Below are 23,419 nucleotides of genomic sequence, written 5' to 3' on the forward strand. Positions count from 1 at the left end.
CATTTCTACCGAGGATTGGTTTCAAAAACATTTACACCAAAAACACTTTTAGCCATTTTAATTCAGGGAGAGTGAAGTTAGGTTGCTGTCAAGGAGCTTTTAGGTTTTAGTTTTTATATTTTCAAAACTGCCCCAAAATGTTTTTAAAAATGTTATGTGCTTCTTGCATGAAGCATTTCAAGGGCTTTTCCAGGATTCGTTGTCATTTTTTACTAAGGATTGGTTTTAAACAAATTTACTCCAAAAACTCTTTCAACCATTTAAAAATTCCAAACGAACTCTTGGAAGTTGCAAAGTTCTGCTTCTTATTCAATTGGTAATTAGCCGTGCTTACAATATTTGATCTGACCAGTGCGGTAAAAGGTTGAAATCTAAACATTTTAGAAGCGTTATTTATTTACATCAAGGGGCATGCCTTGTGGCATTGGACCACATTCTTGATCTTGATCAGCTGCTTGTGTCTGCTTGATCACCATTTCCTTGTGATCCTTGCTTTTACCCCACAGTAAAATGTACATGCCAGTTATGACAATAACAGATCCCACCACGCTGGTAAATTAAATAAGCCCAAACATTAATTAGCAACTGGAATATGAAGATGATCAAATTAATTATATGTAAACATACAAAATTAAACATAAATGAGTGAATAATTACCTTCCGAGGTAAATTTGTTCATGCAAGAAAGAGAAGTCCAACATAACCGCAAATATCTGGGTGGCGGGGGTAAACGCTGCTGTGAAGAGTGCACCCTTTTGTTTCACACACCATGACATCCCTACGTAGCACAACCCTGATCCTATTACTCCCTGCAATGTCGATACACATGAAACCCTAATTAGTTCTTGAAATAATATTCTAGATCGTAGCATTTGCATGGATAATGGATGCTTGATGAGATCGATGGAAATAATCCAACCCATGTACTAACTGTTAAACAACCACTGGACTTAAAAACTTAATCTTGTCGGGAAATGAGCTAACAATATTATATATGAAAGTCACACCCTAGGTTGTAAAGACATGTATACGAATATTGCGATAGGTCGACACGACAATACGTCAAATTTCAAAAAATTTGGACACTAACACAGCTAGAACACAACAAGTTAAAATATAAATAAATATTATATATATTAAAATGTTATAGGATTGAGCTTGAAAAAATGAATCCTCATTAGCACTACTCATTTTCCGTAAACAAAATTAAGCAACATCTAATTCAAATTATGCACACCCAATCAAATTAATCAACGTCTATTATCTTTGCAATAGACAATAGTCAATCAAAAATGTATCCAATCAAAATATGCAAAGCTTAATTTTGGAGTCCATAAGGGTTTATGTCCTGCACATAGGAATTCAGATGTGTACTGCGAGATCCCATCCTGCGCTGTTGCTCCTGTGTTGCTGCACTGCTACAATGCCCAATCAACTAGTTGCCTACTAGTTGCTAGATGTTGCGCAAGTCCATATAGGATGCGGAACAAAGTGACTAAAGGAAGTTAAGGAACTGAAGAGAGGAGAGGGGGCGTGGTCGCTTCGAAAGAGAGGAAGAGAACTGAAGAGGGAGGGGCCAGATTAGAGAGAAAGAGAGGGCTGAAGTAAGGTTGAGGTCAGGGAGCCTTTAGGTTCTAGATTCTATATTTTCAAAATTGCCTCAAGCTGTTTTTGAAATTTACAAAAGGTTCCCCTGCCACTTGATTATGTCAAAACCATGTCCAGGGCATGTCCGAGACCTATTGCCATGTCGACACTCGACACTTCGGGGTTTCGGAGTGTCCGTGCAACCTAGGTTACACCCTCCTCATGCATATGTTCAACATTTACATGGAGGGGCGGACTAAGAGAGAGACAAACATATAGGTGCAACCATTACACCATGTTAGACCAACCATTAAACCCTATAAACTTAAATTGTTAGAGTATATGTCTAAACCACTAAACCTAAGGAGATACCATTAAACCCTAACAAGTTCAAGCTTACATTGGCTAAGAAATATTTGAACGGTGAGGATTATAGTGGATGCAGAAGAAAATACTCACAGCATATACGACACTTAAGATCTCCAACTTTCCCTTGAGAATCCACATTGACATGACAATGTGCCTCTGCGTGATGAAGCACAAGATGGCAGATTGAATGGCGCCAAAGAAGGACAAAATCGCGGTGCTAGAGTACTGAAAAGGGTAGCTCTGGCCGATCTTTGCTTGGATGAGGAACCATGAAGACCACAAGAGGCAGCCTGATGCCAAAAATACTGAACCAACAGCCCACCTATCATTCTTCTTGGCTGATGACAACGCCATTGTATTGGCATGGTTTTGCATTTGAAGTGTGGATTCTGAATGTTGGTTGGTTAGTGGCATTCCTTTGTACAAGATCAATGACACAGCTCCACCAATACATATTAGGGCACCGAGAACTTTAGCGATCCCAATACCCTTGTTCTTTATGTTCACTTTCTCTAGTCTGGAAAATCAAATCCAAAAATGAAGTTAATTCCAATAACGACGTCGTTTACAGACTTAGAATGTGAGAAGTTGTGAATGGGGGAACGCAGCACTTTAGAGAGAAAATGAATGAGTATGGGATCACTATAGTCCCTAATAAATCTAGTTTAAAGTGTTTCAGGTATCGGTTTACTAACTGGAATGTGAAACTCACATACCTTTCGGTTACATATATTAGGCCATCTTTAACTGAAGGGTCCAAAGGGTCAGAGGGCCGAAAATAGCCCTAAAACCGTCTCCAACCGAGGGCTAGGCCAGAGGGCTCTGGAATCTGGGAGGGGCTGGCTGCTTTCGGCCAACCAGCCAGCCCCGGGCTGGCTATTTTTTTTTTAATGTTTTGTTATTCCTGTCGGTTATAACCGACAGGAATACATGCTATTATTTATTATACTAAATAATGGTGTACTCCTGTCGGTTATAACCGACAGGATTGTTTTAAAAAAAAATCAAATGAAACGGCTACTAGCCGTTGCATTTGATTTGATTTTTTTTTTACATTATTATTATTCTTTTTTATTTACAAAATTTTTCATATAACTTCTATTTTTTCCTATAACTTCTATTTCACAACTTCTATTTCACAAAATTTGTTTCATATATTTTTTTTCCTATAACTTCTATTTCACAAAATTTACTTCATATTGTTTTTTAAATTCCATTTTTTTCCTATAACTTCTATTTCACAAAATTTGTTTCATATATTTTTTTTAAATTCCATTTTTTTTCTATAACTTCTATTTGACAAAATTTGTTTCATATTTTTTTTTAATTCTATTTTTTTCCTATAACTTCCTAAGCCATTATACAACATTAAATTAAATTAAGTAACATGAAACTAAATTAAATTAAGTAACATGAAACAACATTAAACAATATGAAACAACATTAAATAAAATTAACCAACATAAAAATTATACAACATGAAACTTAAACAACATTTTAGTTGTAGTTTTTAAATAATAAATTATGTTTGGCCCTATGGCCCTTTGGCCCTCGGTTGGAGATGGTTTTTTGTGATAGGGCTAAAACGAGCCCTCTGGCCCTCGGTTGGAAACGGAGGCAAATATGACCCTGTATTGTTCATTAAAATATTAATATCTTGGAGAATCTTGGAGGGCCAGAGGGCTAAAACGAGCGCTCTGGCCAGCCCTCGGTTAGAGATGGCCTTATAAAACGTAGAGAAGATAAGAAGTCCGAATTATTCCAATGCCTATTTCAGATAACTAATCAGACCAATAACTTATTCTTTGTACTTTACCCAAATGGTAGAGCCAAGAGGAAAGTGTTGACAGGCACCATGTTGATGAATGCACAGGAATATGTTGCAGAGGTGTACTGAAGTCCAAGAAGAAATAAGTAATGTGTGAAAGTTATCCTGAAAGACACAAGTATTTGCCGAAAAAATCACATAAAAGATAACATTAAATGAAACAACGTACAAAACTAAATCAGAGAAACCTTAAAGTACTACTACTAACCCAATTAGAGCACTGATGAAAAGGTGGCATAAGATTCGAGATGTAAGCTCTGTTCTACTTTTTCTGCAAAAAAAAAAAATAAAAAAAAATAAAAAATAAAAATAAAAAATAAAAAACTAAACTAACTATACGCTTAGTAGTAATCGCGGATACCACATTTACTGACATATTTTTCATAGAGTTGAGACCGGCTAGCAAATTAATATGATACATATAGAAACGAATCGTAAGTATATATAGGTTTTACCTTTCCAAAAAGAAAGCAATTGGTGTTAAGAAAACAGCAGAAATCGACTGTCGATAAGTAACAATAATCAGACCACCCAATCCACCGTCAAGAGTCTTCTTAAGCAGGATATTTACTATAGCCAATGCAAGGTTAATGACCAGCATGACAATAATAAACTTCCATTTTCCCCAGCAATCCATCGTAATTATATAGAAGTATTTTGATTCAAAGCATAATGCAGTAAGTTATTAGACTCTCTCTGTGCTTCTATATATATTTATAGGTGAAGCGACCAGCTTCCTTCCCACATATATGGGGTGGATATGAATGATTAAAATTCTTGGCATCATTTCCACAGGTTGATGCAATCAACATGCAAATTTTTACGATATTTTCATCCCTTTTAGATGTCCTTTTTCCACAACTTTGTCATAAAAGTTAAGCAAAGAATCAATTAACAAGCTTATTCTCCAATTATTGCATCACTATCTATGACGTCAGATAAATATCAATTCCACATTTCATTTTATTTATATTTCTTTTACAACTAAAAGTATTCTTCTTGAACACTTTTTTAATTTGTGACATTATTTAATAACAAATATTATAATGAGAAGCGCTCATTCTCTTTATCATCATTTATAAAAATATTCATTTGATTTGAAAGTCATTTAGTAATCCATAACACTATGTTTGGATGAAGCAACTTAAGATTACTATGAAATTTTAAAATGACAGAAATTGAAATGACGAGATTTTATTTTCTAGAATTTATGAATTTTCTTGTTTGGTTAACCTAAAAGAACAATGGAATTAAATTCGGAATTTGTTATTTTTAAACTCTCAATCATAGAAATTGGGAAATGACACATATTTAGATGGAATTTAAACTTGGGAATTGGAGGTCCCAAATTCCAAGTTGTTTTTCCACGCAGAAATTCTAAATTTCTATGTTTATGAATCCAAACAAGGGAATTGGTGCATGTCAATTATAAATTCTGATTTTAATTCAAATTCCAAGTTTATTTTCATCATCCAAACACAGTGTAAGAATCAAACAAATTGACACTTTATTATGATAATATTACAATTTTTTTTTGGGAGAAACCTTGGTACGAGGGAAATTTTATGATAATGAAAATAAAGTTACACCTAGTTAGGAGGAAAATAAACCTTAATCTTTTAGAAACAAAAACAAGAATGCTACAAAGAGGGGGGATATACATGAAACCTCTAAAACCAAACCTAATGGTTCAAACCTGCAAAACAAGTTGAACAATACCATAAAGTTAGGTAGGAAAAAAAGTGAGATAAGCTTAGATGCCGAGATGAACATTAATTGGAAAAGTAGTAGCCAGGCAAGCTAATATAGTTTGAAAGCAAAGCTGCACAAGCAATCGGCAGAGGAGAGTCATTCTATATTAAAATTGGAGAATACAAATTCATATTAACGAACATATCTATGATAAGATTTTCTTCACGTTTATACGATTTTGTAATGTAACGTTAGTTAAAAAAAGTACAGCTTTTTACATATAAGAAACAAAACATTGACTATTCTTCTTGGTCCTTGCCACTTTACCTTTATCTTTTCTTTTGAATAATTTATGGGAGATTAATGTGGTCGAAACAATACTGCATCAATGAGCATCTTTCCGAAAAGCACTGGTGGCTGATATGATGGCACATTAGCTACCATTTGAAGTTTAGACTCTTACTTTTAGCCTCGTTTTGTCAAAAAAAAATAAAAAATAAAATAAGGGGTGTGTGGAATTTTACTTCTCACACACCTTTTTAATTTTTGGTCGTCAGATGAATTAAAGAAGATCAATAGACATAAATTATCAATGGGTGTGTGAGAAGTAAAATGAGATGTGTGAATAGCACACCCAAAAAATAATAAATAAATAACTAACAAAGAAATAAATGAAAGGGTGTGTAAATAAACATCCCTTGGATTATACAGTGCTACTAGGCCCACCCCATTATTTTATCTCCCCACCGACATTATAATCTCACCCACCACAAAAAAGTTAAAACTTAAAATGTGTTGTGACCTATATTTAATAGAGAGGTGAGGCAAGGGGATGAGAAATAGATTGGAGAATAGGCTTGAGGAATTATGTTAATTCCCTAGTTTTTGTGCCTTTATTCATTGTAATAAGAAGGAGAGAAACTTGTTATTCAAGTAATACAAAGTCTATTAGGAAAGAAGATCTTCTAGATCACAAAGGATTCCTATTATATCTCCACTTAGGATTTACACAATCACATATCGATAAGAACATATGTTACAACAAAATGTTATTTTTTCACTCACTATTTAAAAAAAAAAATAACCTCTAATATATATTTAATTTCTTTAGAAGAATAAATATTAGAGTGATCATAAACCCAGCTAAGCCTTTACTAACCGCCAAGATCTTTCTTTCCGATTTTTATTCGGATCAAAATTCCAAAAATATGATTGAAACGAGGGATAAACAAACTCGTTCTCTATTGAACTCCTTTCCTTCACCCTCCGTTTGCGTCTTACTCCAGAACCTACACTGATCCCTACCCACAACCACCCCTCCTTCTCCTCTTCTCTGTCAGTCTCCCTTGTCTGCTCTTTGACCACCTCCATGTCAAAGAACACAAAATACACACACACACACACACACACAAAGCAACAACCTCAAGAAGCTCACGAAATCAAACCCAAACAACCTAAATAGCTAAATCAAATTATTAATAAATCACCCATGTATGCACATAGAAATCCAGTCTCCCCCACATGATGACACCTAAACCTACAACGAATACGCAGCCGCACAATTCGTTCTTACGACAACAAACACCAAACGCAATTTCATTTTGACAGACCCAAAATACCCACTCCTTCATCTGCATCTACACCACTCAAAAAAATCCCACACCATAATCAAATGCACTGTACCAAACCAAAAATTAAAACCTACCCCAAAGGTTTTGTTGATTGAATGTGAAAATTTGCAACTTTTTATTACAAAACAGTGACATTGATATAAGATCCACTGTGACTAATAATTAAAAATCGATTACCAAAATAAAATCAGAAATAATTCATAACAATACAAATTTGATGTGAGAGAGGATGCAGAAATAAGACGGTGAGTAAAATTGATACAAGTCATTTTTTTACATTGGTTTTTATACGTCATTTTATATGAGGTTAAAATTAGTACTTAACTTTTTATTAAAGGCGGGTGGGAAAATAAGATAGCGGGATGAATTAATCCGCACTCGGATTATATTGGGTGAAATGGGAGGAGAGGCCCAAACAACAATCTGGGCCTGGCTAACAAGGAGAAAAGGTGTGTCCAACCAAGTGCAAGCCCAACTCCAAGTGAATCCTCTCAAACAGTTAATCTTGTTTCTGCATCTGCTTCTCAGTTGTGAACTTCAAATCTCAGAATCTGTGTGTTTTTGGATATGCAATGCGCCATGGAAGGCCTTTCCTGGTCAAAGACCACCACCACCACGGCGCCTCCCAGCTGGGAGACATACTCCTGGAGGCCGCCATCACCAAGACCCTCTCAACCTCCGGCACCCGCAACCTTCCGGACCCCCACACCCTTCCGCTCTCCGAGCCCCTCCTCTTCCAAATCCTCCGCGCCCAGTCCCTCCACCCCTCCAAAAAACTCGACTTCTTCAAATGGTGCTCTCTCACGCATAACATCAAACACTCGGCGCGCGCCTACTCCCACATCCTCCGCACCGCCTCCCGCGCGGGATTCCTTCACGAGGTCCCTCAATTGCTTCGCTCCATGAAGGAGGACGGCGTCGTGGTCGATTCCCAGACCTTCAAAGCCCTGCTCGACGCGTTTATCCGGTCCGGTAAGTTCGATTACGCGCTTGAAATTTTGGATATTATGGAAGATGTTGGTGCTGGGTTGAACACCGATATGTATAACTTGGTTCTTGTTGCTCTGGTTAGGAAAAACCAGGTGGGTTTGGCCATGGCCATTTTGTTTAAGCTTCTGGAGGCAGGGGATTCGACCCAGGTGCCGAATTCGATTGCCTGCAACGAGTTGCTGGTTGCTCTTAGAAAATCTGACATGAGGGTTGGGTTTAAGCAAGTTTTTAATAAGCTTAGAGAGAGTGAGGGGTTTGAGATGGATACTTGGGGTTATAATATTTGCATTCATGCATTTGGGTGTTGGGGTGATTTGGGTACTAGTCTGAGTCTGTTCAGAGAGATGAAAGACTCTAACTTGGATAACGTTGGGCCGGATTTGTCTACATATAATAGCCTCATTCATGTGCTCTGCTTGGTGGGGAAAATGAATGATGCACTTATTGTATGGGAGGAATTGAAGGGCTCCGGCCATGAGCCGGATGCAATTACCTATAGAATTCTTATTCAGGGGTGTTGTAGGTGTTATCGAATAGACGATGCCACTAAGATTTTTAGTGAAATGCAGCTCAATGGATATGTCCCTGATACCATTGTTTATAATTCTTTACTAGATGGGTTATTCAAGGCCAGGAAGGTTAATGATGGCTGCCAGTTATTTGAGAAAATGGTTCAGAATGGGGTGAGAGCCTCAACATGGACGTATAATATTCTCATTGATGGTTTGTTCAGGAATGGAAGGGCAGAGGCTGCATATACACTATTTTGTGACTTAAAGAAGAAGGGTCAGTTTGTCGATGGTGTAACATATAGCATTGTGGTTTTGCAACTTTGTAAGGAGGGCCTGCTTGAGGAAGCACTAGGATTGGTGGAAGAAATGGAAAGGAGAGGCTTTACTGTTGATTTAGTTACTATTTCGTCACTTGTGATTGGGCTGTATAAAGAAGGACGGTGGGATTGGACGGACAAGCTCATGAAGCACATTAGAGATGGTAACCTAGTGCCGAGTGTTCTTAAATGGAAGGTTGATATGGAGGCTTCGCTGAAAAATCCGCAGAGAAATAGAAAGGATTATACTCCTTTGTTCCCAAGTAAAGGCGACTTGAGCGAGATTATGAGTTTAATAAAGTCTGCTGAATCAACAATGGATGCAGACCTAGATTCAGAGGCTGCCAGGGTTAAAGAAGATGATAAGAATTTGTCCACCGATACTGGTCAGTGGTCATCATCTCCACATATGGATCAATTGGCTAATCAACTTAAGTCCACCGACCACTCCTCGCAGCTGTTTTCATTGTCCAGGGGGCAAAGAGTTCAAGCAAAAGGGGAAAACACTTTTGATATTGACATGGTTAATACCTTTTTGTCCTTATTCTTGGCCAAGGGAAAGCTGAGCATAGCATGCAAATTGTTTGAGATTTTCAGTGATCTTGGTGAAAATCCTGTGAGTTATACTTATAATTCCACGATGAGTTCGTTCGTCAAGAAGGGCTACTTCAATGAGGCATGGGGTGTACTCAATGAAATGGGAGAAAGGGTCTGCCCCACAGACATAGCTACATACAATGTGATAATTCAAGGCTTGGGGAAGATGGGTAGAGCGGATCTAGCGAGTTCTGTCCTGGATAAGCTAATTGAGCAGGGTGGTTATCTTGACGTGGTTATGTACAACACCTTGATTAATGCACTAGGCAAGGCTAGCAGGATTGATGAAGTAAACAAGCTCTTTGAGCAGATGAAGAGTAGTGGAATAAATCCTGATGTTGTCACTTTTAATACACTTATTGAAGTTCATAGCAAAGCAGGTCGGCTAAAAGATGCATATAAGTTTTTGAAAATGATGCTCGATGCAGGCTGCACCCCGAACCATGTTACTGACACGACTTTAGATTTTCTGGGCAAGGAGATTGAGAAAATGAGGTACCAGAAGGCATCCATGGTGCGCAATAAGGATGACTGACCTTGATAAGAATTTGTACACTTCAATTCAACTGTAGTTCAACCTTCTATGACTTTCGGCTCATAAATGTAAATGAAAATTTGAAGGCCAAAAGTGTAGTTGTGTGTTGAGGTGCCTTTTTGACCTATAATCATGTCATGCTCAGCTTCGGTCATTTCTCAGGGTAATTCAAATTGCTAGAGGTGAAACTCCAGGTCAGTACCTACTAAACGGTTAGAATGTAGCGTAACAAGAATATTTGTTTTTCTTCCAAAACTCAGAAATATAATTGAGCTTTGTTAAGCAAGAAGGTAGATTATTTGATTCTGGTAGTGATTTATGCAAAAATTTGAATGATAATGTTACTACTGTGTATTAGTTTTCTTCCCTTATGTTAATGCATCCTGCTTTCACTATTTCCATTAAGAAGAGCGTGCCTTGGATTCTCACTTTGTTTCTTTCTCTGTTTTCTAACCCAACCCAAGTAAAACTACAATGCTTCTTATCTATAGCCTTGTCGTAATCATGTATATTGTTTTCGTTTGATTTATTCAATCTTATGACTATAAATAAAGGGTGAATCGCCTCCCTATATTTACGTCACAAGAATTCCTATAAATTGAGTTCTGCTCAAGCTGCTAGACTACCGCAGCTTACCCAAACCAAAGTTTCACACAAAACTGATACCATGGGGAATCAAAAGTTCATTTCACCACTTTTCTTCTTCTCATATTTGTGCATGCATGCCTTTGTTCTTAACTCATGTCTTAGTTTGGCCCTCGCCAGATCAAACGGGACAGATAAACTGGCGTTGCTTGAATTGAAGGCTAGGATAACTACAGACCCTTTTGGAGTCATGAGTTCGTGGAACGAAACAATCCACTTTTGCCAATGGCACGGTGTTACCTGTGGTCACCGCCACGAGAGGATCACAATGTTGACGCTGAGGTCCTTGAAGCTTGGAGGCTCTATATCGCCACATGTTGGAAATTTGATTTATCCCCAGAATTAATTCATATGTCTTCTTCATATGTTTATTTGGATTTATCTCGAAATCATTTGATTGGCTTTCTTCCCATGGAAGTCAGACAATTGATAAATCTAGAGCATTTTGACGTTTCTGGAAACCTGTTGTCTGGTGAAATTCCTCCAAGTCTTGGAAGTTGTAAAACCATACACTATCTTGACTTGCAAGAAAACTTCTTCCAAGGGACAATTCCATCTGATTTGAGCTCACTAAGAGGTATTGAAACCTTATCTCTCGCTCACAACAACTTGTCAGGGACAATTATGAAATTCTTGGAGAATTTTACATTTTTGCAATCCTTGAATCTGTCTTATAACAATTTAGAGGGAGCAGTACCTATCGAAGGAGTTTTTCGGAATGCAACTGCCACATTAGTCCAAGGGAATACAAAGCTCTGTGGGGGCATACCAGAGTTTCAATTGCCAAAATGCGAATTTCAACATTCCAGCAAAAGGGGGTTGAGCCTAACCTTGAAACTAGTAATTTCTCTCCTTTGTGGGCTTTCTGGAGCCTTTTTTTCATTTGCCGTTTTGTACCCTTGTTGCTTCCGGAGTAAAAAAAAGGAGGATCCTTCGAGTGATTCTGAAAAATTTCCAAAGGTGTCTTACCAAAGTCTTCTTAAAGCGACTGATGGATTCTCTTCTGCCAATTTGATTGGTATGGGAAGTTTTGGGTCAGTTTATAAAGGATTACTTGATCAAGGTGAAACAACAATTGCTATCAAGGTACTCAACCTTGATCGACACGGAGCTTCCAAAAGTTTCATTGCTGAGTGTGAGGCTCTGAAAAATATTAGACACCGTAACCTTGTGAAGGTAGTTTCGGCATGCTTTGGATTCGACTATTGTGGTTCTGATTTCAAGGCCTTAATTTACGAGTTCATGGTGAATGGGAGCTTAGATGAATGGTTGCATCCAGCTCAGACAAGTATTGATATGAATCAGATGCCAAGAAGCTTAACTTTTTCGCAGAGGTTGAACATTGCGATAGAAGTTGCAATGGCATTGGATCATCTCCATTATCAGTGTCACATGCCAATAGTTCATTGTAACCTCAAACCCAACAATGTTCTTCTTGACTATGATATGATTGGACATGTAGGTGACTTTGGGTTGGCGAGATTCCTTCCAAGAACTCTTGAAGATGGTTTTGGTAATCAGTCAAGCTCCATCGGAGTTAAAGGAACAATCGGTTATACTCCTCTAGGTAAAACGTACACTTTCTTTTCACTTTTTTCAGTATTCATTTATAATTTAGATTTTTTTATGTATTAAAATAAAAACATTTGCACAAATGTAGAGTATGGCATGGGGCATGAAGTGTGGCCACAAGGTGACGTGTATAGTTACGGCATCCTCCTGCTGGAAATGTTTACGGGAAAAAGGCCAACTGGTGACATGTTTCAAGGATTTTCAAATCTTCACAACTATGTCAAGGCAGCTCTGCCTGAGCTGGTGTTAGATATTGTAGATCCGGTTCTTATTCAAGAAAAAGGGGAGGGGAGCTGAGTGCAAACCAGCATCTAACTGCGGCTAGCACAACAATTCGCAGGAAAATTGAAGAGAGCTTGATTTCAGTCTTAGGAGTTGGTGTTGCATGCCCCGCAGACATGTATGGGGAAAGATCGGGCATCGTTGATGTTGTGGCTGAGATGTGTCAGATCAGAAACAGACTTCGAGCAGATAAAATGTTGGATTAGAATAAGCGCACTGTTAAGTATTAGCATGTACGTAATAATCTTGTTTCCTTATGTGGAAGTCGAAGTTCTCATATTTGCTTGATAAATAAAAACTGTATAGTTGATGACCTTTCTGACGAACTTCAATCCATTTACTACTTCGTATTGTTGAGCTATACTTATATGCATTTCCATGATGAGATTTTTTTTGCATGGAGGGCTCTACTTCAATGAGGTTTTCTCCACAGACATAGCTACATACATTGTGATAACTCAGTTTGGGGAAGATAGGAAGAGCAGATTTAGTGAGTTCTGTCCCGGGTAGGCTAATGAAGTTGCTAATGAAGCCGGGTGATTATTGAAGCAAGTTGAGATTCCATCATAATATCAATTAGCATCGTTGGCAATTGCCCAAATTCTTATTAGCACATGCACCCTTGATTAATGCGACAGGGAAAGCTAGCCGGATTAATTGAAGAAGAGTGGTGCAGAAAATGCTTTCCAAAAGCACTACCTCGTTAATGGTTGACTTAAAAATCAACCCGGGCAAGAAATTTTCCAACACTAAGGGTGTGTTTGTTTGATATTATTAAGGGTGATTGGCTTAACTGGGACTTGGGACATGTTTGGCGCAGGTTGGGATTAAAGTAAATGAGACTACGGCCCTCGCTAACGCATCACTACGAATCCCGTGCTCCACCATGGGATTGCTAGGACCCCCTATAATCCTGTCTTCGGCATCATCAACTAATGCGCGCCCCGTCGCCCAAATCGACCTCGTCGCCAACTCCAACACCTCGCCAACGCCTCGTGCTGGAAATTTTCTTGCCCGCCGATTTCCAATATGTTGAGAAAAAACCCAAAAACCCTAGATCCCCAAATTGAAATTTGAAATATGAACAAACAGAAATCGCAGCCCAACACGTCAAGAAGATGTTCAGCTTCAAGAGATTGGGGTGTTTGGAATTGAATTGATCACTTCAAAATGATGTTTAGTTGTGCTCTATCAACAACTATTCCTAGTTTGAATCTTGTCTCGAAATTGACTATAGTTATCCTGTAGAACATCTACAAACAAATTACTAACACATCTTGAAGAGATTGGGGCTTTTGCGATTGAATCGCACTAGATGATTGGATTCCATTGAAGAGATTGGAGACGGTGGTTGGGATTTTTGGAAGCAGAGAAAATAAAAGGTTAATATCAGTGAAGAAGAAGAGCAGAGAATAGCTTTTGTGAATGCAATGAGATAAAAAGATTATAAAACTGAAATTAAAAAATTATAGAAGTGAATAAAAAATAGCAAAATATTTAATCTGTCACTTTAGTCCGACACTGCACCAAACGTTTCACTAAGCTAGTCCAGTTTAGTCTAGTCTAAGCCAGTCCAGCTTAGTCCTTACAACTAGTCTAGTTCGAGACAGTCCGATGCAACAAACGCACCCTAAGAGAACTATTGGGGTTTATTTTTTCTTCCACCAATGAAAGTTGGAATTAGATACAAAACTATTTAGAAAGACAATATCAAAGTTACTATTTTGCAATGTACAAAATTAAAGTAATGTTTTGTAGGCTTGGCATACTGGATCAAACATTTAAGTGCGCACAATCACTGTTTTAGTTTGACAACTTGACAATATAACATACTAGACTATCTAAAAAACAGATGATTTACTTACAAAATCGATCCCTTTTTTTTTTCTTGGGTGTTTATTAGGGCTGGGTTCGGTTCAAAATGGTTCGGTTTTTTGCCAAAACCGAAACCGAACCGAAATTTCAGTTTGGTTCCGTTCGGTCCATTTTTTTTCGGTTTCGGTTTTTTTCGGTTTTTTTTTTTTCAATGATGTAAATGGAAGGAATAAATCTCCCAGTTCTCATATATCAATGGAGCCTGCTCCGCCCATCATCGTCTTCCATTACCTCTTCTACATCACAAATCTCTAATCCTTTAGTTAAGACTTTTCTAGCCTCTTCCCAATTTTTTCTTCTCCAAAAGTACAAATCATACAACTATTCCATCATAAACAAAATAAGAGACGCAAAAGAATTTAATTCCCTTTTTAAGACTACACAGAGGAAGAACCATATGAAAATCCCAATGGGTCTTTGCTAAAACTTTACAACAAACCGAAAACTTGAACTCAACAATTTTAGGTACTAACCTTTCACCTTCATGCATTTTCTCACTAACCAAACATATACATTTTCTCACCTCAAAATCCCGAATATATTCAAGTAATTCAACTACTTATGATCAAGCAGATCGAGTTCAAATTTTCAAAACTTAAGCAAATACAGAAACATATATTCTTCAAGTACATCGCCAGGATTCAAAATTCTAAAAATTTAAAATTTACAAAATCATGAAATAATTCAACAAATTAAGATGCAGATCGAAACAAAAAAAAAGCAAATAGGTTCGTCTAAATGTCATAATCGGACTCCAATATCGCATGCCCAGTGCCCACATTCAAATTCCTAGTCAAGTCCACAATAGATCTAGAAAATTCCGAAACATATTAAAAGAAAAATACAAACTTTTTCACCTTAAATTACATAAATTTCAAGTGGGTAACCATAAAATCGCCATGATCATAAAATTAAAAACCCATGAACTGACAAATAAATAAAACCCACAACCTTTGCTGCAGCGAAATCGCCATGATCATCGCAAGCTCTAACAGTTCCTCTTTTCGTCGAGTCTCGAAAGGGGCGAGGGAAAATCATGATTTGGAAGAAGGAATCCGTGAGGAGGACATGAGAAGACTAGAGAGAAAGTGATTTGGAGGAAGAGAGGAAGGAGAGGGAGAGGGAAAGAGAGAGACTGAGGAAGCAGCGGATGGAAGAAGTGTTTGAGATCTGAAATGAAATGGGAGTGAGACGGCTAGGGTTTGTAAAGTTAAGAAATTTTATAAAGCATTAAACATAAGAAACCTATAAATATATTACTGGTACGATTACAACAACACAAAGCCTACAGTTAAGTTGGCTAGCAGCACTTTACCCCAACTCGCAGGTCAGGGGTACAAACCTTGACGCGGCCAACATGTTTTTTTAGTATTTATATATGATTTTTTTTTTCGGTTCGGTTCGGTTTCCGGACCTCAAAAACCGAAACCGAACCAACCAGATTCGGTTCGGTTCAGTTTGGCAATTTCAGTTCGATTTTTTTTCGGTTCGGTTTTTTTCGGCCTCGGTTCGGTTTGGTTTTCGGTTCGGTTTTGAACCCACCCCTAGTGTTTATGAAGCCGGGTGGTTTTTGAAGCAAGTTGAGATCCCATCATAAAATCAATTAACAACAAAGAAAATAGCCCAAATTCTTTTAAGCACATGCACCCTTGATTAATGCGACAAGGAAGGCTGGTCGGATTAATTGACAAAGAGTGGCGCAGAAAATATTTTCCAAAAGCACTAGCTCATTAATGGCTGACTTAAAAAGCAACCCGTGCAGGAAATTTTCCAACACTAGGAGAATTATTGGGGTTTATTTTTTCTTCCACTAATGAAAGTTGGAATTAGATACAAAACTATTTAGAAAGATAATATCAAAGTTACTATTTTGCAATGTACAAAATTAAAGTAATGTTTTGTAGGCTTGGCATACTGGATCAAACATTTAAGTGCGAACAATCAATGTTTTAGTTTGACAACGTGACAACATATCATTCTAGACTATCTAAAAACCAGATAATTTACTTACAAAATTGATCTTTTTTTTTCTTTTCTTGGGTGTTTATGAAGCTAGGTGGTTATTGAAGCAAGTTGAGATTTCAACATAAAATCAATTTGCAACATAGAGAATAGCCCAAATTCTTATAAGCACATGCACCCTTGATTAATGCGACAGGGAAGGCAGGCTAGATTAATTGACAAAGAGTGGCGCAGAAAATATTTTCCAAAAGCACTAGCTCGTTAATGGCTGACTTAAAAAGCAACCCGTGCAGGAAATTTTCCAACACTAGGAGAATTATTGGGGTTTATTTTTTCTTCCACTAATGAAAGTTGGAATTAGATACAAAACTATTTAGAAAGATAATATCAAAGTTACTATTTTGCAATGTACAAAATTAAAGTAATAGTTTTGTAGGCTTGGCATGCTGGATCAAACATTTAAGTGCGCACAATGTTTTAGTTGACAACGTTACAACATAAATATGCTAGATTATCTAAAAAAAATGATTTACTTACAAAACCGATCTTTTTTTTTCTTGAGTGTTTAAGAAAATAAAACGCTTCAAAGTTCAAACTCTTTTTCTATATAAAACTTGCGTTAGCAGATGTAAGAATAGAGAAAGACTTGGCTGTCACCAGAGTTATGACACATGCAAGAATTTGCTGAGAAAAGAGTGTGAAGAAAACTAGTGGGATTATGATAGATGTTGATATCCATCTTATCTCCACACTAGCCAATCCTCTTAGTCAAGGAATTCCACTAATGCTTTCCTAGTCAGTTTTTTATTTTTGTTTAGAAAAATGATAAATACACACCATTTTTAGCATCTCACACACTAATATTTAATTATGTTTATTATTTTTGTTTTATATATGTAGTCTGATGGCTAGAAATAAAGAGTGTGGAAATCACCCACCTACATTGAAGTCAAGATGCATGCTTACAAATTGGGTTATTTTCAAGATGCTAGACAACCACAGCTTACCCAAACAAAAGTTTGACACGAAACAGATATCATGGGACTTTAGAAAACTGCAAACTGCTTTTGATACTATTTTCCAGCATATTCGGCTTTTCTCCTAATCTTACCAACCTTTTAATCTCAACCATTCATGTACATCCTATGCAGTGGCGGATCCAGGAAATAATGTTTGGGGGGTCAACAAGGATAGCGCGCGCAGCGCGAAATTTTTTTTTAACAGAAACGACATGCATATCGTAATTTCATCGGGTCTTGGTAAGATAGCGTGATCAGCCTCTCGCCGATAGTTACCATACTGAAAGGTGCCTTCACTTTCCCTGACAACCAAAAATACCACAACTAATCAGCATCAATGTAATCTGAGATCTCAAATTGAAAAAAAATGCAAACTTTGCAAGTACGAACAGTATGATACCAAAAATACCACAACTAATCAGCATCAATGTAATCTTATACAAACGTGTTTATAGCAGGTTCTATGCTGAAAGCTAGCTGCTTGCCATGAAATTATTTTGGAGAAGTCAGACCCTGAAGAAGAAGACACCTAAACCGCCAATTTCATCGGGTCTTGTTAATCACTTCAACTATATATTTTATGTATAAAATGGCTCCGACAAGTTGTTGTACATATCTTAGTATTATATGGAAACTGTCAAATTTACCTGAAAAAGGATTTCTCTTCCATTGCGCACTGCTGCACAGGGGCGGATGAAATGACGATGCGCAATTACCATTACAGACCTTCGGCGTGCACATCTCTACCTGCTAAGAAAATACAGAAACATTCTTACTTGACTGAAGTAAAATTTAACAAGAACAAAGCTACTTGTTTCATTCGTTATAATTATTGGAACACCTCATACTAAACATACATATTTTTTCGGAATTGCATGAACTGTGTGATTTCCTTGTCGCATGAAGGTCATCCTTCTGCTGAGGCCTCGCATGAAGGTCATTCTTCTTCCTCTTCCTGCACTGCAGTGCCAAGCTTCGTTCAGAACATTTGTCGAACACTTGGCGTGCGACTCCGACCCCGACTACCCCAGCTCCAAGAGGTCGCGTATGGGAGCTTCAAGGTTGTTTCCATGGTTTCCAAGGGGTCGTCAGACCCCGACGACCCCACTGTGGATCCGCCTCTGATCCTATGGTTACTTCATAGTAGTTTATAATTTTTTTTTCATTGTAGTTTATAATTTTTTTTTCTCTTAAAAGCAATTATTTGGGGTGAAATTCTGAAATTAATAAAGGAAAAGAGGTAAAATCGGCCATAGTGCAGCCATTGGAACTCTAAACGATGATGCTATTAGGTTCTCCAGACGATAGTTAGGTTTCTTCAATGCCGATTCATTCTTCTTGTTTAACCTCAGAACACAGAAAAAATGTGCTATTTGGAATTCAAAAGCAATACGAATTTGGCGTAGGGTGAATTCAAGATCGTACTTATATGTTATCAGAATCGGGAAGGCATATTAGATTCTCATGTAAGATTTCGTTAATTTTGTCTCTTATTTATTTCTTTTTTGAAAGGAAAACTTGTATGTTCTAGAGCAGACCCATTTGGTCTTGACTCCTGCAAGGTCTTATCTATGAAATATCAAAGTATTAGGATTAGATTCAAAGGAGAGGGGAAAACCATGATACAGAAGGCTTACTTTATGTTCCTTTCCCCTAATGATCCGAACTCTTATTGAGTACAAAGTTAACGCAACCATCCAATAAGGTTTAAAAGTAAGAATGAAAGTTTATTTGTTTAGAATAGAGAAGGTTATGAATCGAGAAAGTTGGAAATAAGGAAGAGAAAGAAGAGATAACATGGGGTCTTTACTTGGGCTTACTTGGGCACATGTGAGACTCTGCAGTTACGGTTCATTTGGTGTTACAGCTGCTGACAATAATCATCCTTTTGGTTCTCTTGTTTTGGCTTGCCGAGAATTGCTTTTAGGACATTGGCAATGTGAACTTCGACATGTCCATAAAGAAAAGAACTTTGTGGCAAATAGTTTAACAACTTATACTCTTGATTTATATTTAGGTAATTTCTATTTTGATACTCCTCCTTCTTGTTTAGTTAGTTTCATCTGTGAGGATCGACTTGGGATGTCCTAGTCTAAATTTTTTATCGAGTAAGTTTGTTTGGACTATTACTTTTAGCCTCGTTTTTCAAATACATGAATAAATAACTAACAACGAAATAAATTAAAAAGGTGTGTAAATAAACATCCCTTGGATTATATTGGGTGAAATGGGTGGAGAGACCCAAACAACAATCTGGGCCGAGTGGTTATTGAAGTAAGTTGAGATTCCATCATAAAATCAATTAGCAACATAAAGAATAACCCAAATTCTTATAAACACAGGACCCATGATTAATGTGAAAGGGAGGGCTAGCCGAAGTAATTGGCGAAGACTGGCGCATAAAATATTTTCCAAAAGCACTAGCTCGTTAATGGTTGACTTAAGAAGCAACCCGTGCAAGAAATTTTCAAACACTAAGAGAATTATTGGGGTTTATTTTTCCTTCCACTAATGAAAGTTCGAATTAGCTAGATACAAAACAATTTAGAAAATTAAAGTATCAAAGTTACTATTTTGCAATGTACAAAATTAAAGTAATGTTTTGTAGGTTTGGCATACTGGATCAAATATTTAAGTACGCACAATCACTGTTTTAGTTTGACAACGTGACAACATAACATGCTAGACTATCTAAGAAAAAAATGATTTACTTAAAAAATTGATCCTTTGTTTTCATGAGTGTTTATGAAAATAAAACGCTCTAAACTCTTTTTCTATAAATAGCTTGCGTTAGCACATGTAAGAACGGTGAAAGGCTTGGCTGTCACTGGAGCTATGAGAAAAGAGTGCGAAGAAAACTACTGGGATTATGATAGATGTTGATGTCCATCTTAGCTCTACACTAGTCAACCCTCTTAGTCAAGGTATTCCATAATGCTTTCCTAGTCTGTTTTTTATATTTGTTTACAAAAATGATAAACATATTTTAATCTTCTTATTTAAGTGTGATTGTGTAAATCCTAGATTAGATTAGATTTTTGTTATTCTTTCCTATTAGGACTTATATTCCTTGGAGGAGAAGGATTTATTCTCTCTCTTCTTACTATAAATAAAGGCACTGTATAGGGGAAATAACACATCCTCTACACAACCCTACAAACACATCTCTCTCTGTATTTTCTCTGTGTTGCCGGCCTCCTCTCCTTGTCAGTGAAATATAGGTCACAACATGTTATCAACACGTTCCTACTGCTGTGCTTAGGAATCTGACGTGGAAGTTTTCGACATCAAACTAGTTCACCAATATCATCACGCAATCAGGTTCTTTCAAAACAATGGTTTTTATCTCGATATTTTTGCATTCCTGATAGCATGAACATTCACCATAATGCATGACCCAACTTTATCGAATTTTAGATTCTACATAAATTGTGTATGCATTATATCCATAATTATCAAATTATGTGAATTGATATTGCCATGAATTGCATCATATATATGCTCATGCATTAAATTATATGTTGAATTAATCTGAAAAAAAAAGATTTGTAAAGTCCTAACATCGCCGGCTGCATGCAGCGCCGTCGTGCAAGTCGCCAGCACTAGGCTAGTAGCCTTCATCGGCTTGGCAAGCCCAGCCCAGCCATGGATTACAAGGCAATAAGCCCAGAACCAAATGGTGCATTTTAGGCACCATCACCCCCATCTGAAACCTTCAGCCTGAAGCCCAGGTCCCATATGTAGATTTTTTGGACGAAAACACGACTGGCAATCGTGTGATTTGGACAAAACTCATCGTTTTCACCAACGATCTTTGAACTTCAAGAAGAATTTTGTGAGTTTTTCATAGGATTCACTCGAATCCCTTCGGTTCTCATTACCCCTGAAGTTGAGGTTCAACCTTCGTTGTCAAATTTTGGTTTTCCAATGAACCATGTCTTGCACCGACCATGGAACTCTGCCTAAAGCGGGGCCGTTGACCATCTCCGATGAATCCCCACACCTAGTGCTGCTGGCGTGGCATGCAGATCCAAACTTAAGCCCTAACGAGCCTCAAATTCCTTTGGTCCATCTCGCACAACACCTTTTTGTTGGGCTTGCTTGTGCCTATCTCCTTGATCCACATCACTAACCCTTTGGGCTTTGATGATAACCTGGCCCGAAAACCAGTTGAGCTCTTCTGGGCTCTTGCTGTCTTTCCTATGCGCTGCGTCACACAGAATCACAACTTCTGCTAGTGTATGTGTGTTTGTGCCGCACCGAATCCCAGCTTTGTTGGGGTATCCGTGCTCTCCATCGTACCTGATCAGCGCTCTATTTGGGCCTATTCTTTGGGCCCAGCCTTCTTGCAACCCCTTTTTTCTACCTTGGGCCTGCAGCCTAAATTTATTTTGGGTACTAATTTGCCTGTGGCTAACCCCAGCCCAGTTTTTTGGGCCTAGACCTCACAATTCTCAATTTGCTCAGCCTACCTGTGGGTTCTGGCCTATTATTTTAGGCCTTGAGTTTAAATGCCTATTTTTTTAGGCCTTTGGATTTCATAATTTTTTTTACCCACACCTTAAATTTGGCCCGAAGTCCAAATAATTAATTTAATTATAATTATAGATGTGAAGTTCTATTTGCATATTTTCTTGTTGCATATTTCTGTATATATATTTGTGTTTGTCTACAGGGACATATGAACTTGAAGTTCATAATTATTTTGAAACCTGAAGTTTCTAGAAACATGCCTTGTTTGAAAACCTGAAGTTTTTCTTAAAAACATCACCCATGAAAACCAGAAGTTTTTTTTTTCATGCGAATTTAAACCAATACATGTCTATTAAAACCTGAATGTTTTACTCTTATGTGAATGGATTGATTTTTTTCTCCATTACACTAACGACATCTTATCCATTTATTTTGTGATAGGAATATGTCGAATTTGAATGAATTCGACTTCACCGCTTTGGAGGTCTATGTAAGAAGCTACTTCAAGTGGGTCCAAGATGTGAAGCTTAACCTCATTGCAAAGAATTTGCATCCAACCATTGAAGACAAGACGGACAACCCGATTGGCGAAGCTGAGAAAGCCACTGCCATGATCTTGATTCGAAGACACATTCATGATGCACTGTAAACTGAGTACCTTGCTGAGGAGGATCCACAAGCACTCTAGGTTGCTTTGGCTAATCGTTTTCATCACCAAAAGGACATCTTCTTGCCTGAAGCATGACATAACTGGTAGCACTTGCGCTTCCAAGACTTTAAGTCGGTGAATGAATATAATTATGAAGTTTGTAGAATCCGATCACTTCTCAAGTTCTGTAACGAAACCTTGACCAAAGAATATCTCTTGGATAAGACCTATTCGACCTTCTCTGCTACTAATATTGTCCTGTAGCAACAATATATGGCTAAGAAGTTCACTAAGTTTTCGAATTTGATCTCTGTTTTACTTTTCGCTGAAAAGCAGAATAAGTTGTTAATGAAAAATCATCAAGCTCGACCTACTGGGGCCACTGTTATGCCTGAAACACATTATAACACAAACCAACACCAATGGTAGAGGTGGCCAGAAGCTACCTCGTCAAGGTCAACAGAGCCAAAGCCCATCTAAGGGAAGAAATCAAGCCCATAAGCGCCCTAACCTCGCTCCCAAGGCTCCAAACTTCAAGAATAAGGGCAAAACACCTGAAACCACGGATGCGAGCATGTGCTATCACTATGGTTCAAATGACCATTGGTTCCGTGTTTGCCAAGCTCCCCAGAAGGTTGTAGCTGAATATCATTCTCGTCGTAAAAAGTTTGAATCAAACTTTGTGCAAGTGGATGAACTGGAAAGTACCAAGATGGAGGTTTCTGACTTTCAGAAGGATACCACCCCTATGGAAGATTAAAATCTTAGACATGAATGATTTCTAGTTAAATTTTAGAATAATGGGGCCAAATTCCACCTAGTGGCCGAACCCCCCTTTGTTTTGGTTTAATTTTGAACAATTTTCCTTTATGTTTGGATTATTT

At 37.6% G+C, this 23,419-nt stretch overlaps 3 protein-coding genes and 2 long non-coding RNA genes across 7 annotated transcripts; 3 read left to right on the forward strand and 2 right to left on the reverse strand.

The window, feature by feature from the left end:
- Positions 1 to 288: 288 nt before the first annotated feature.
- Positions 289 to 4,482, reverse strand: LOC103406253 (WAT1-related protein At3g30340-like). The gene is made up of 6 exons (XM_029107127.2): positions 4,240 to 4,482; positions 3,993 to 4,055; positions 3,773 to 3,889; positions 2,047 to 2,473; positions 658 to 809; positions 289 to 549 (listed from the first exon to the last, which is right to left on the reverse strand). Exons 1-6 carry the CDS (start codon positions 4,419 to 4,421, stop codon positions 390 to 392), a joined length of 1,101 nt encoding a protein of 366 aa, XP_028962960.1. The 5' UTR covers positions 4,422 to 4,482; the 3' UTR covers positions 289 to 389.
- A 3,106-nt stretch (positions 4,483 to 7,588) lies between these two features.
- On the forward strand, positions 7,589 to 10,412 carry LOC103422199 (pentatricopeptide repeat-containing protein At4g01570-like). Its single transcript, XM_029100034.2, has one exon. It carries the CDS (start codon positions 7,680 to 7,682, stop codon positions 10,056 to 10,058), a length of 2,379 nt encoding a protein of 792 aa, XP_028955867.2. The 5' UTR covers positions 7,589 to 7,679; the 3' UTR covers positions 10,059 to 10,412.
- A 378-nt stretch (positions 10,413 to 10,790) lies between these two features.
- LOC103422236 (probable LRR receptor-like serine/threonine-protein kinase At3g47570) lies at positions 10,791 to 12,872 on the forward strand. The gene is made up of 2 exons (XM_029100039.2): positions 10,791 to 12,270; positions 12,364 to 12,872. The coding sequence occupies exons 1-2, from the start codon at positions 10,929 to 10,931 to the stop codon at positions 12,570 to 12,572; spliced, it is 1,551 nt and encodes a 516-aa protein (XP_028955872.1). The 5' UTR covers positions 10,791 to 10,928; the 3' UTR covers positions 12,573 to 12,872.
- Positions 12,873 to 17,303: 4,431 nt separating this feature from the next.
- Positions 17,304 to 19,395, reverse strand: LOC139195960 (uncharacterized). Of its 2 annotated transcripts, XR_011581047.1 has the most exons (4): positions 18,271 to 19,395; positions 18,061 to 18,163; positions 17,814 to 17,942; positions 17,304 to 17,715 (listed from the first exon to the last, which is right to left on the reverse strand). It is a non-coding gene; the product is annotated as an uncharacterized lncRNA (long non-coding RNA). The 2 variants fall into 2 exon arrangements; XR_011581045.1 differs by lacking the exon at positions 17,814 to 17,942.
- Positions 19,396 to 20,240: 845 nt separating this feature from the next.
- On the forward strand, positions 20,241 to 22,759 carry LOC139197382 (uncharacterized). Of its 2 annotated transcripts, XR_011582753.1 has the most exons (3): positions 20,241 to 20,337; positions 20,676 to 20,734; positions 22,328 to 22,463. It is a non-coding gene; the product is annotated as an uncharacterized lncRNA (long non-coding RNA). The 2 variants fall into 2 exon arrangements; XR_011582752.1 differs by lacking the exon at positions 20,241 to 20,337 and having other exon boundaries at positions 20,453 to 20,734; positions 22,328 to 22,759.
- The last annotated feature ends 660 nt before the right edge of the window (positions 22,760 to 23,419 follow it).

The sequence above is a fragment of the Malus domestica genome, chromosome 01, assembly GCF_042453785.1.
Source record: "Malus domestica chromosome 01, GDT2T_hap1".
NCBI classification, from domain to species: domain Eukaryota; kingdom Viridiplantae; phylum Streptophyta; class Magnoliopsida; order Rosales; family Rosaceae; genus Malus; species Malus domestica.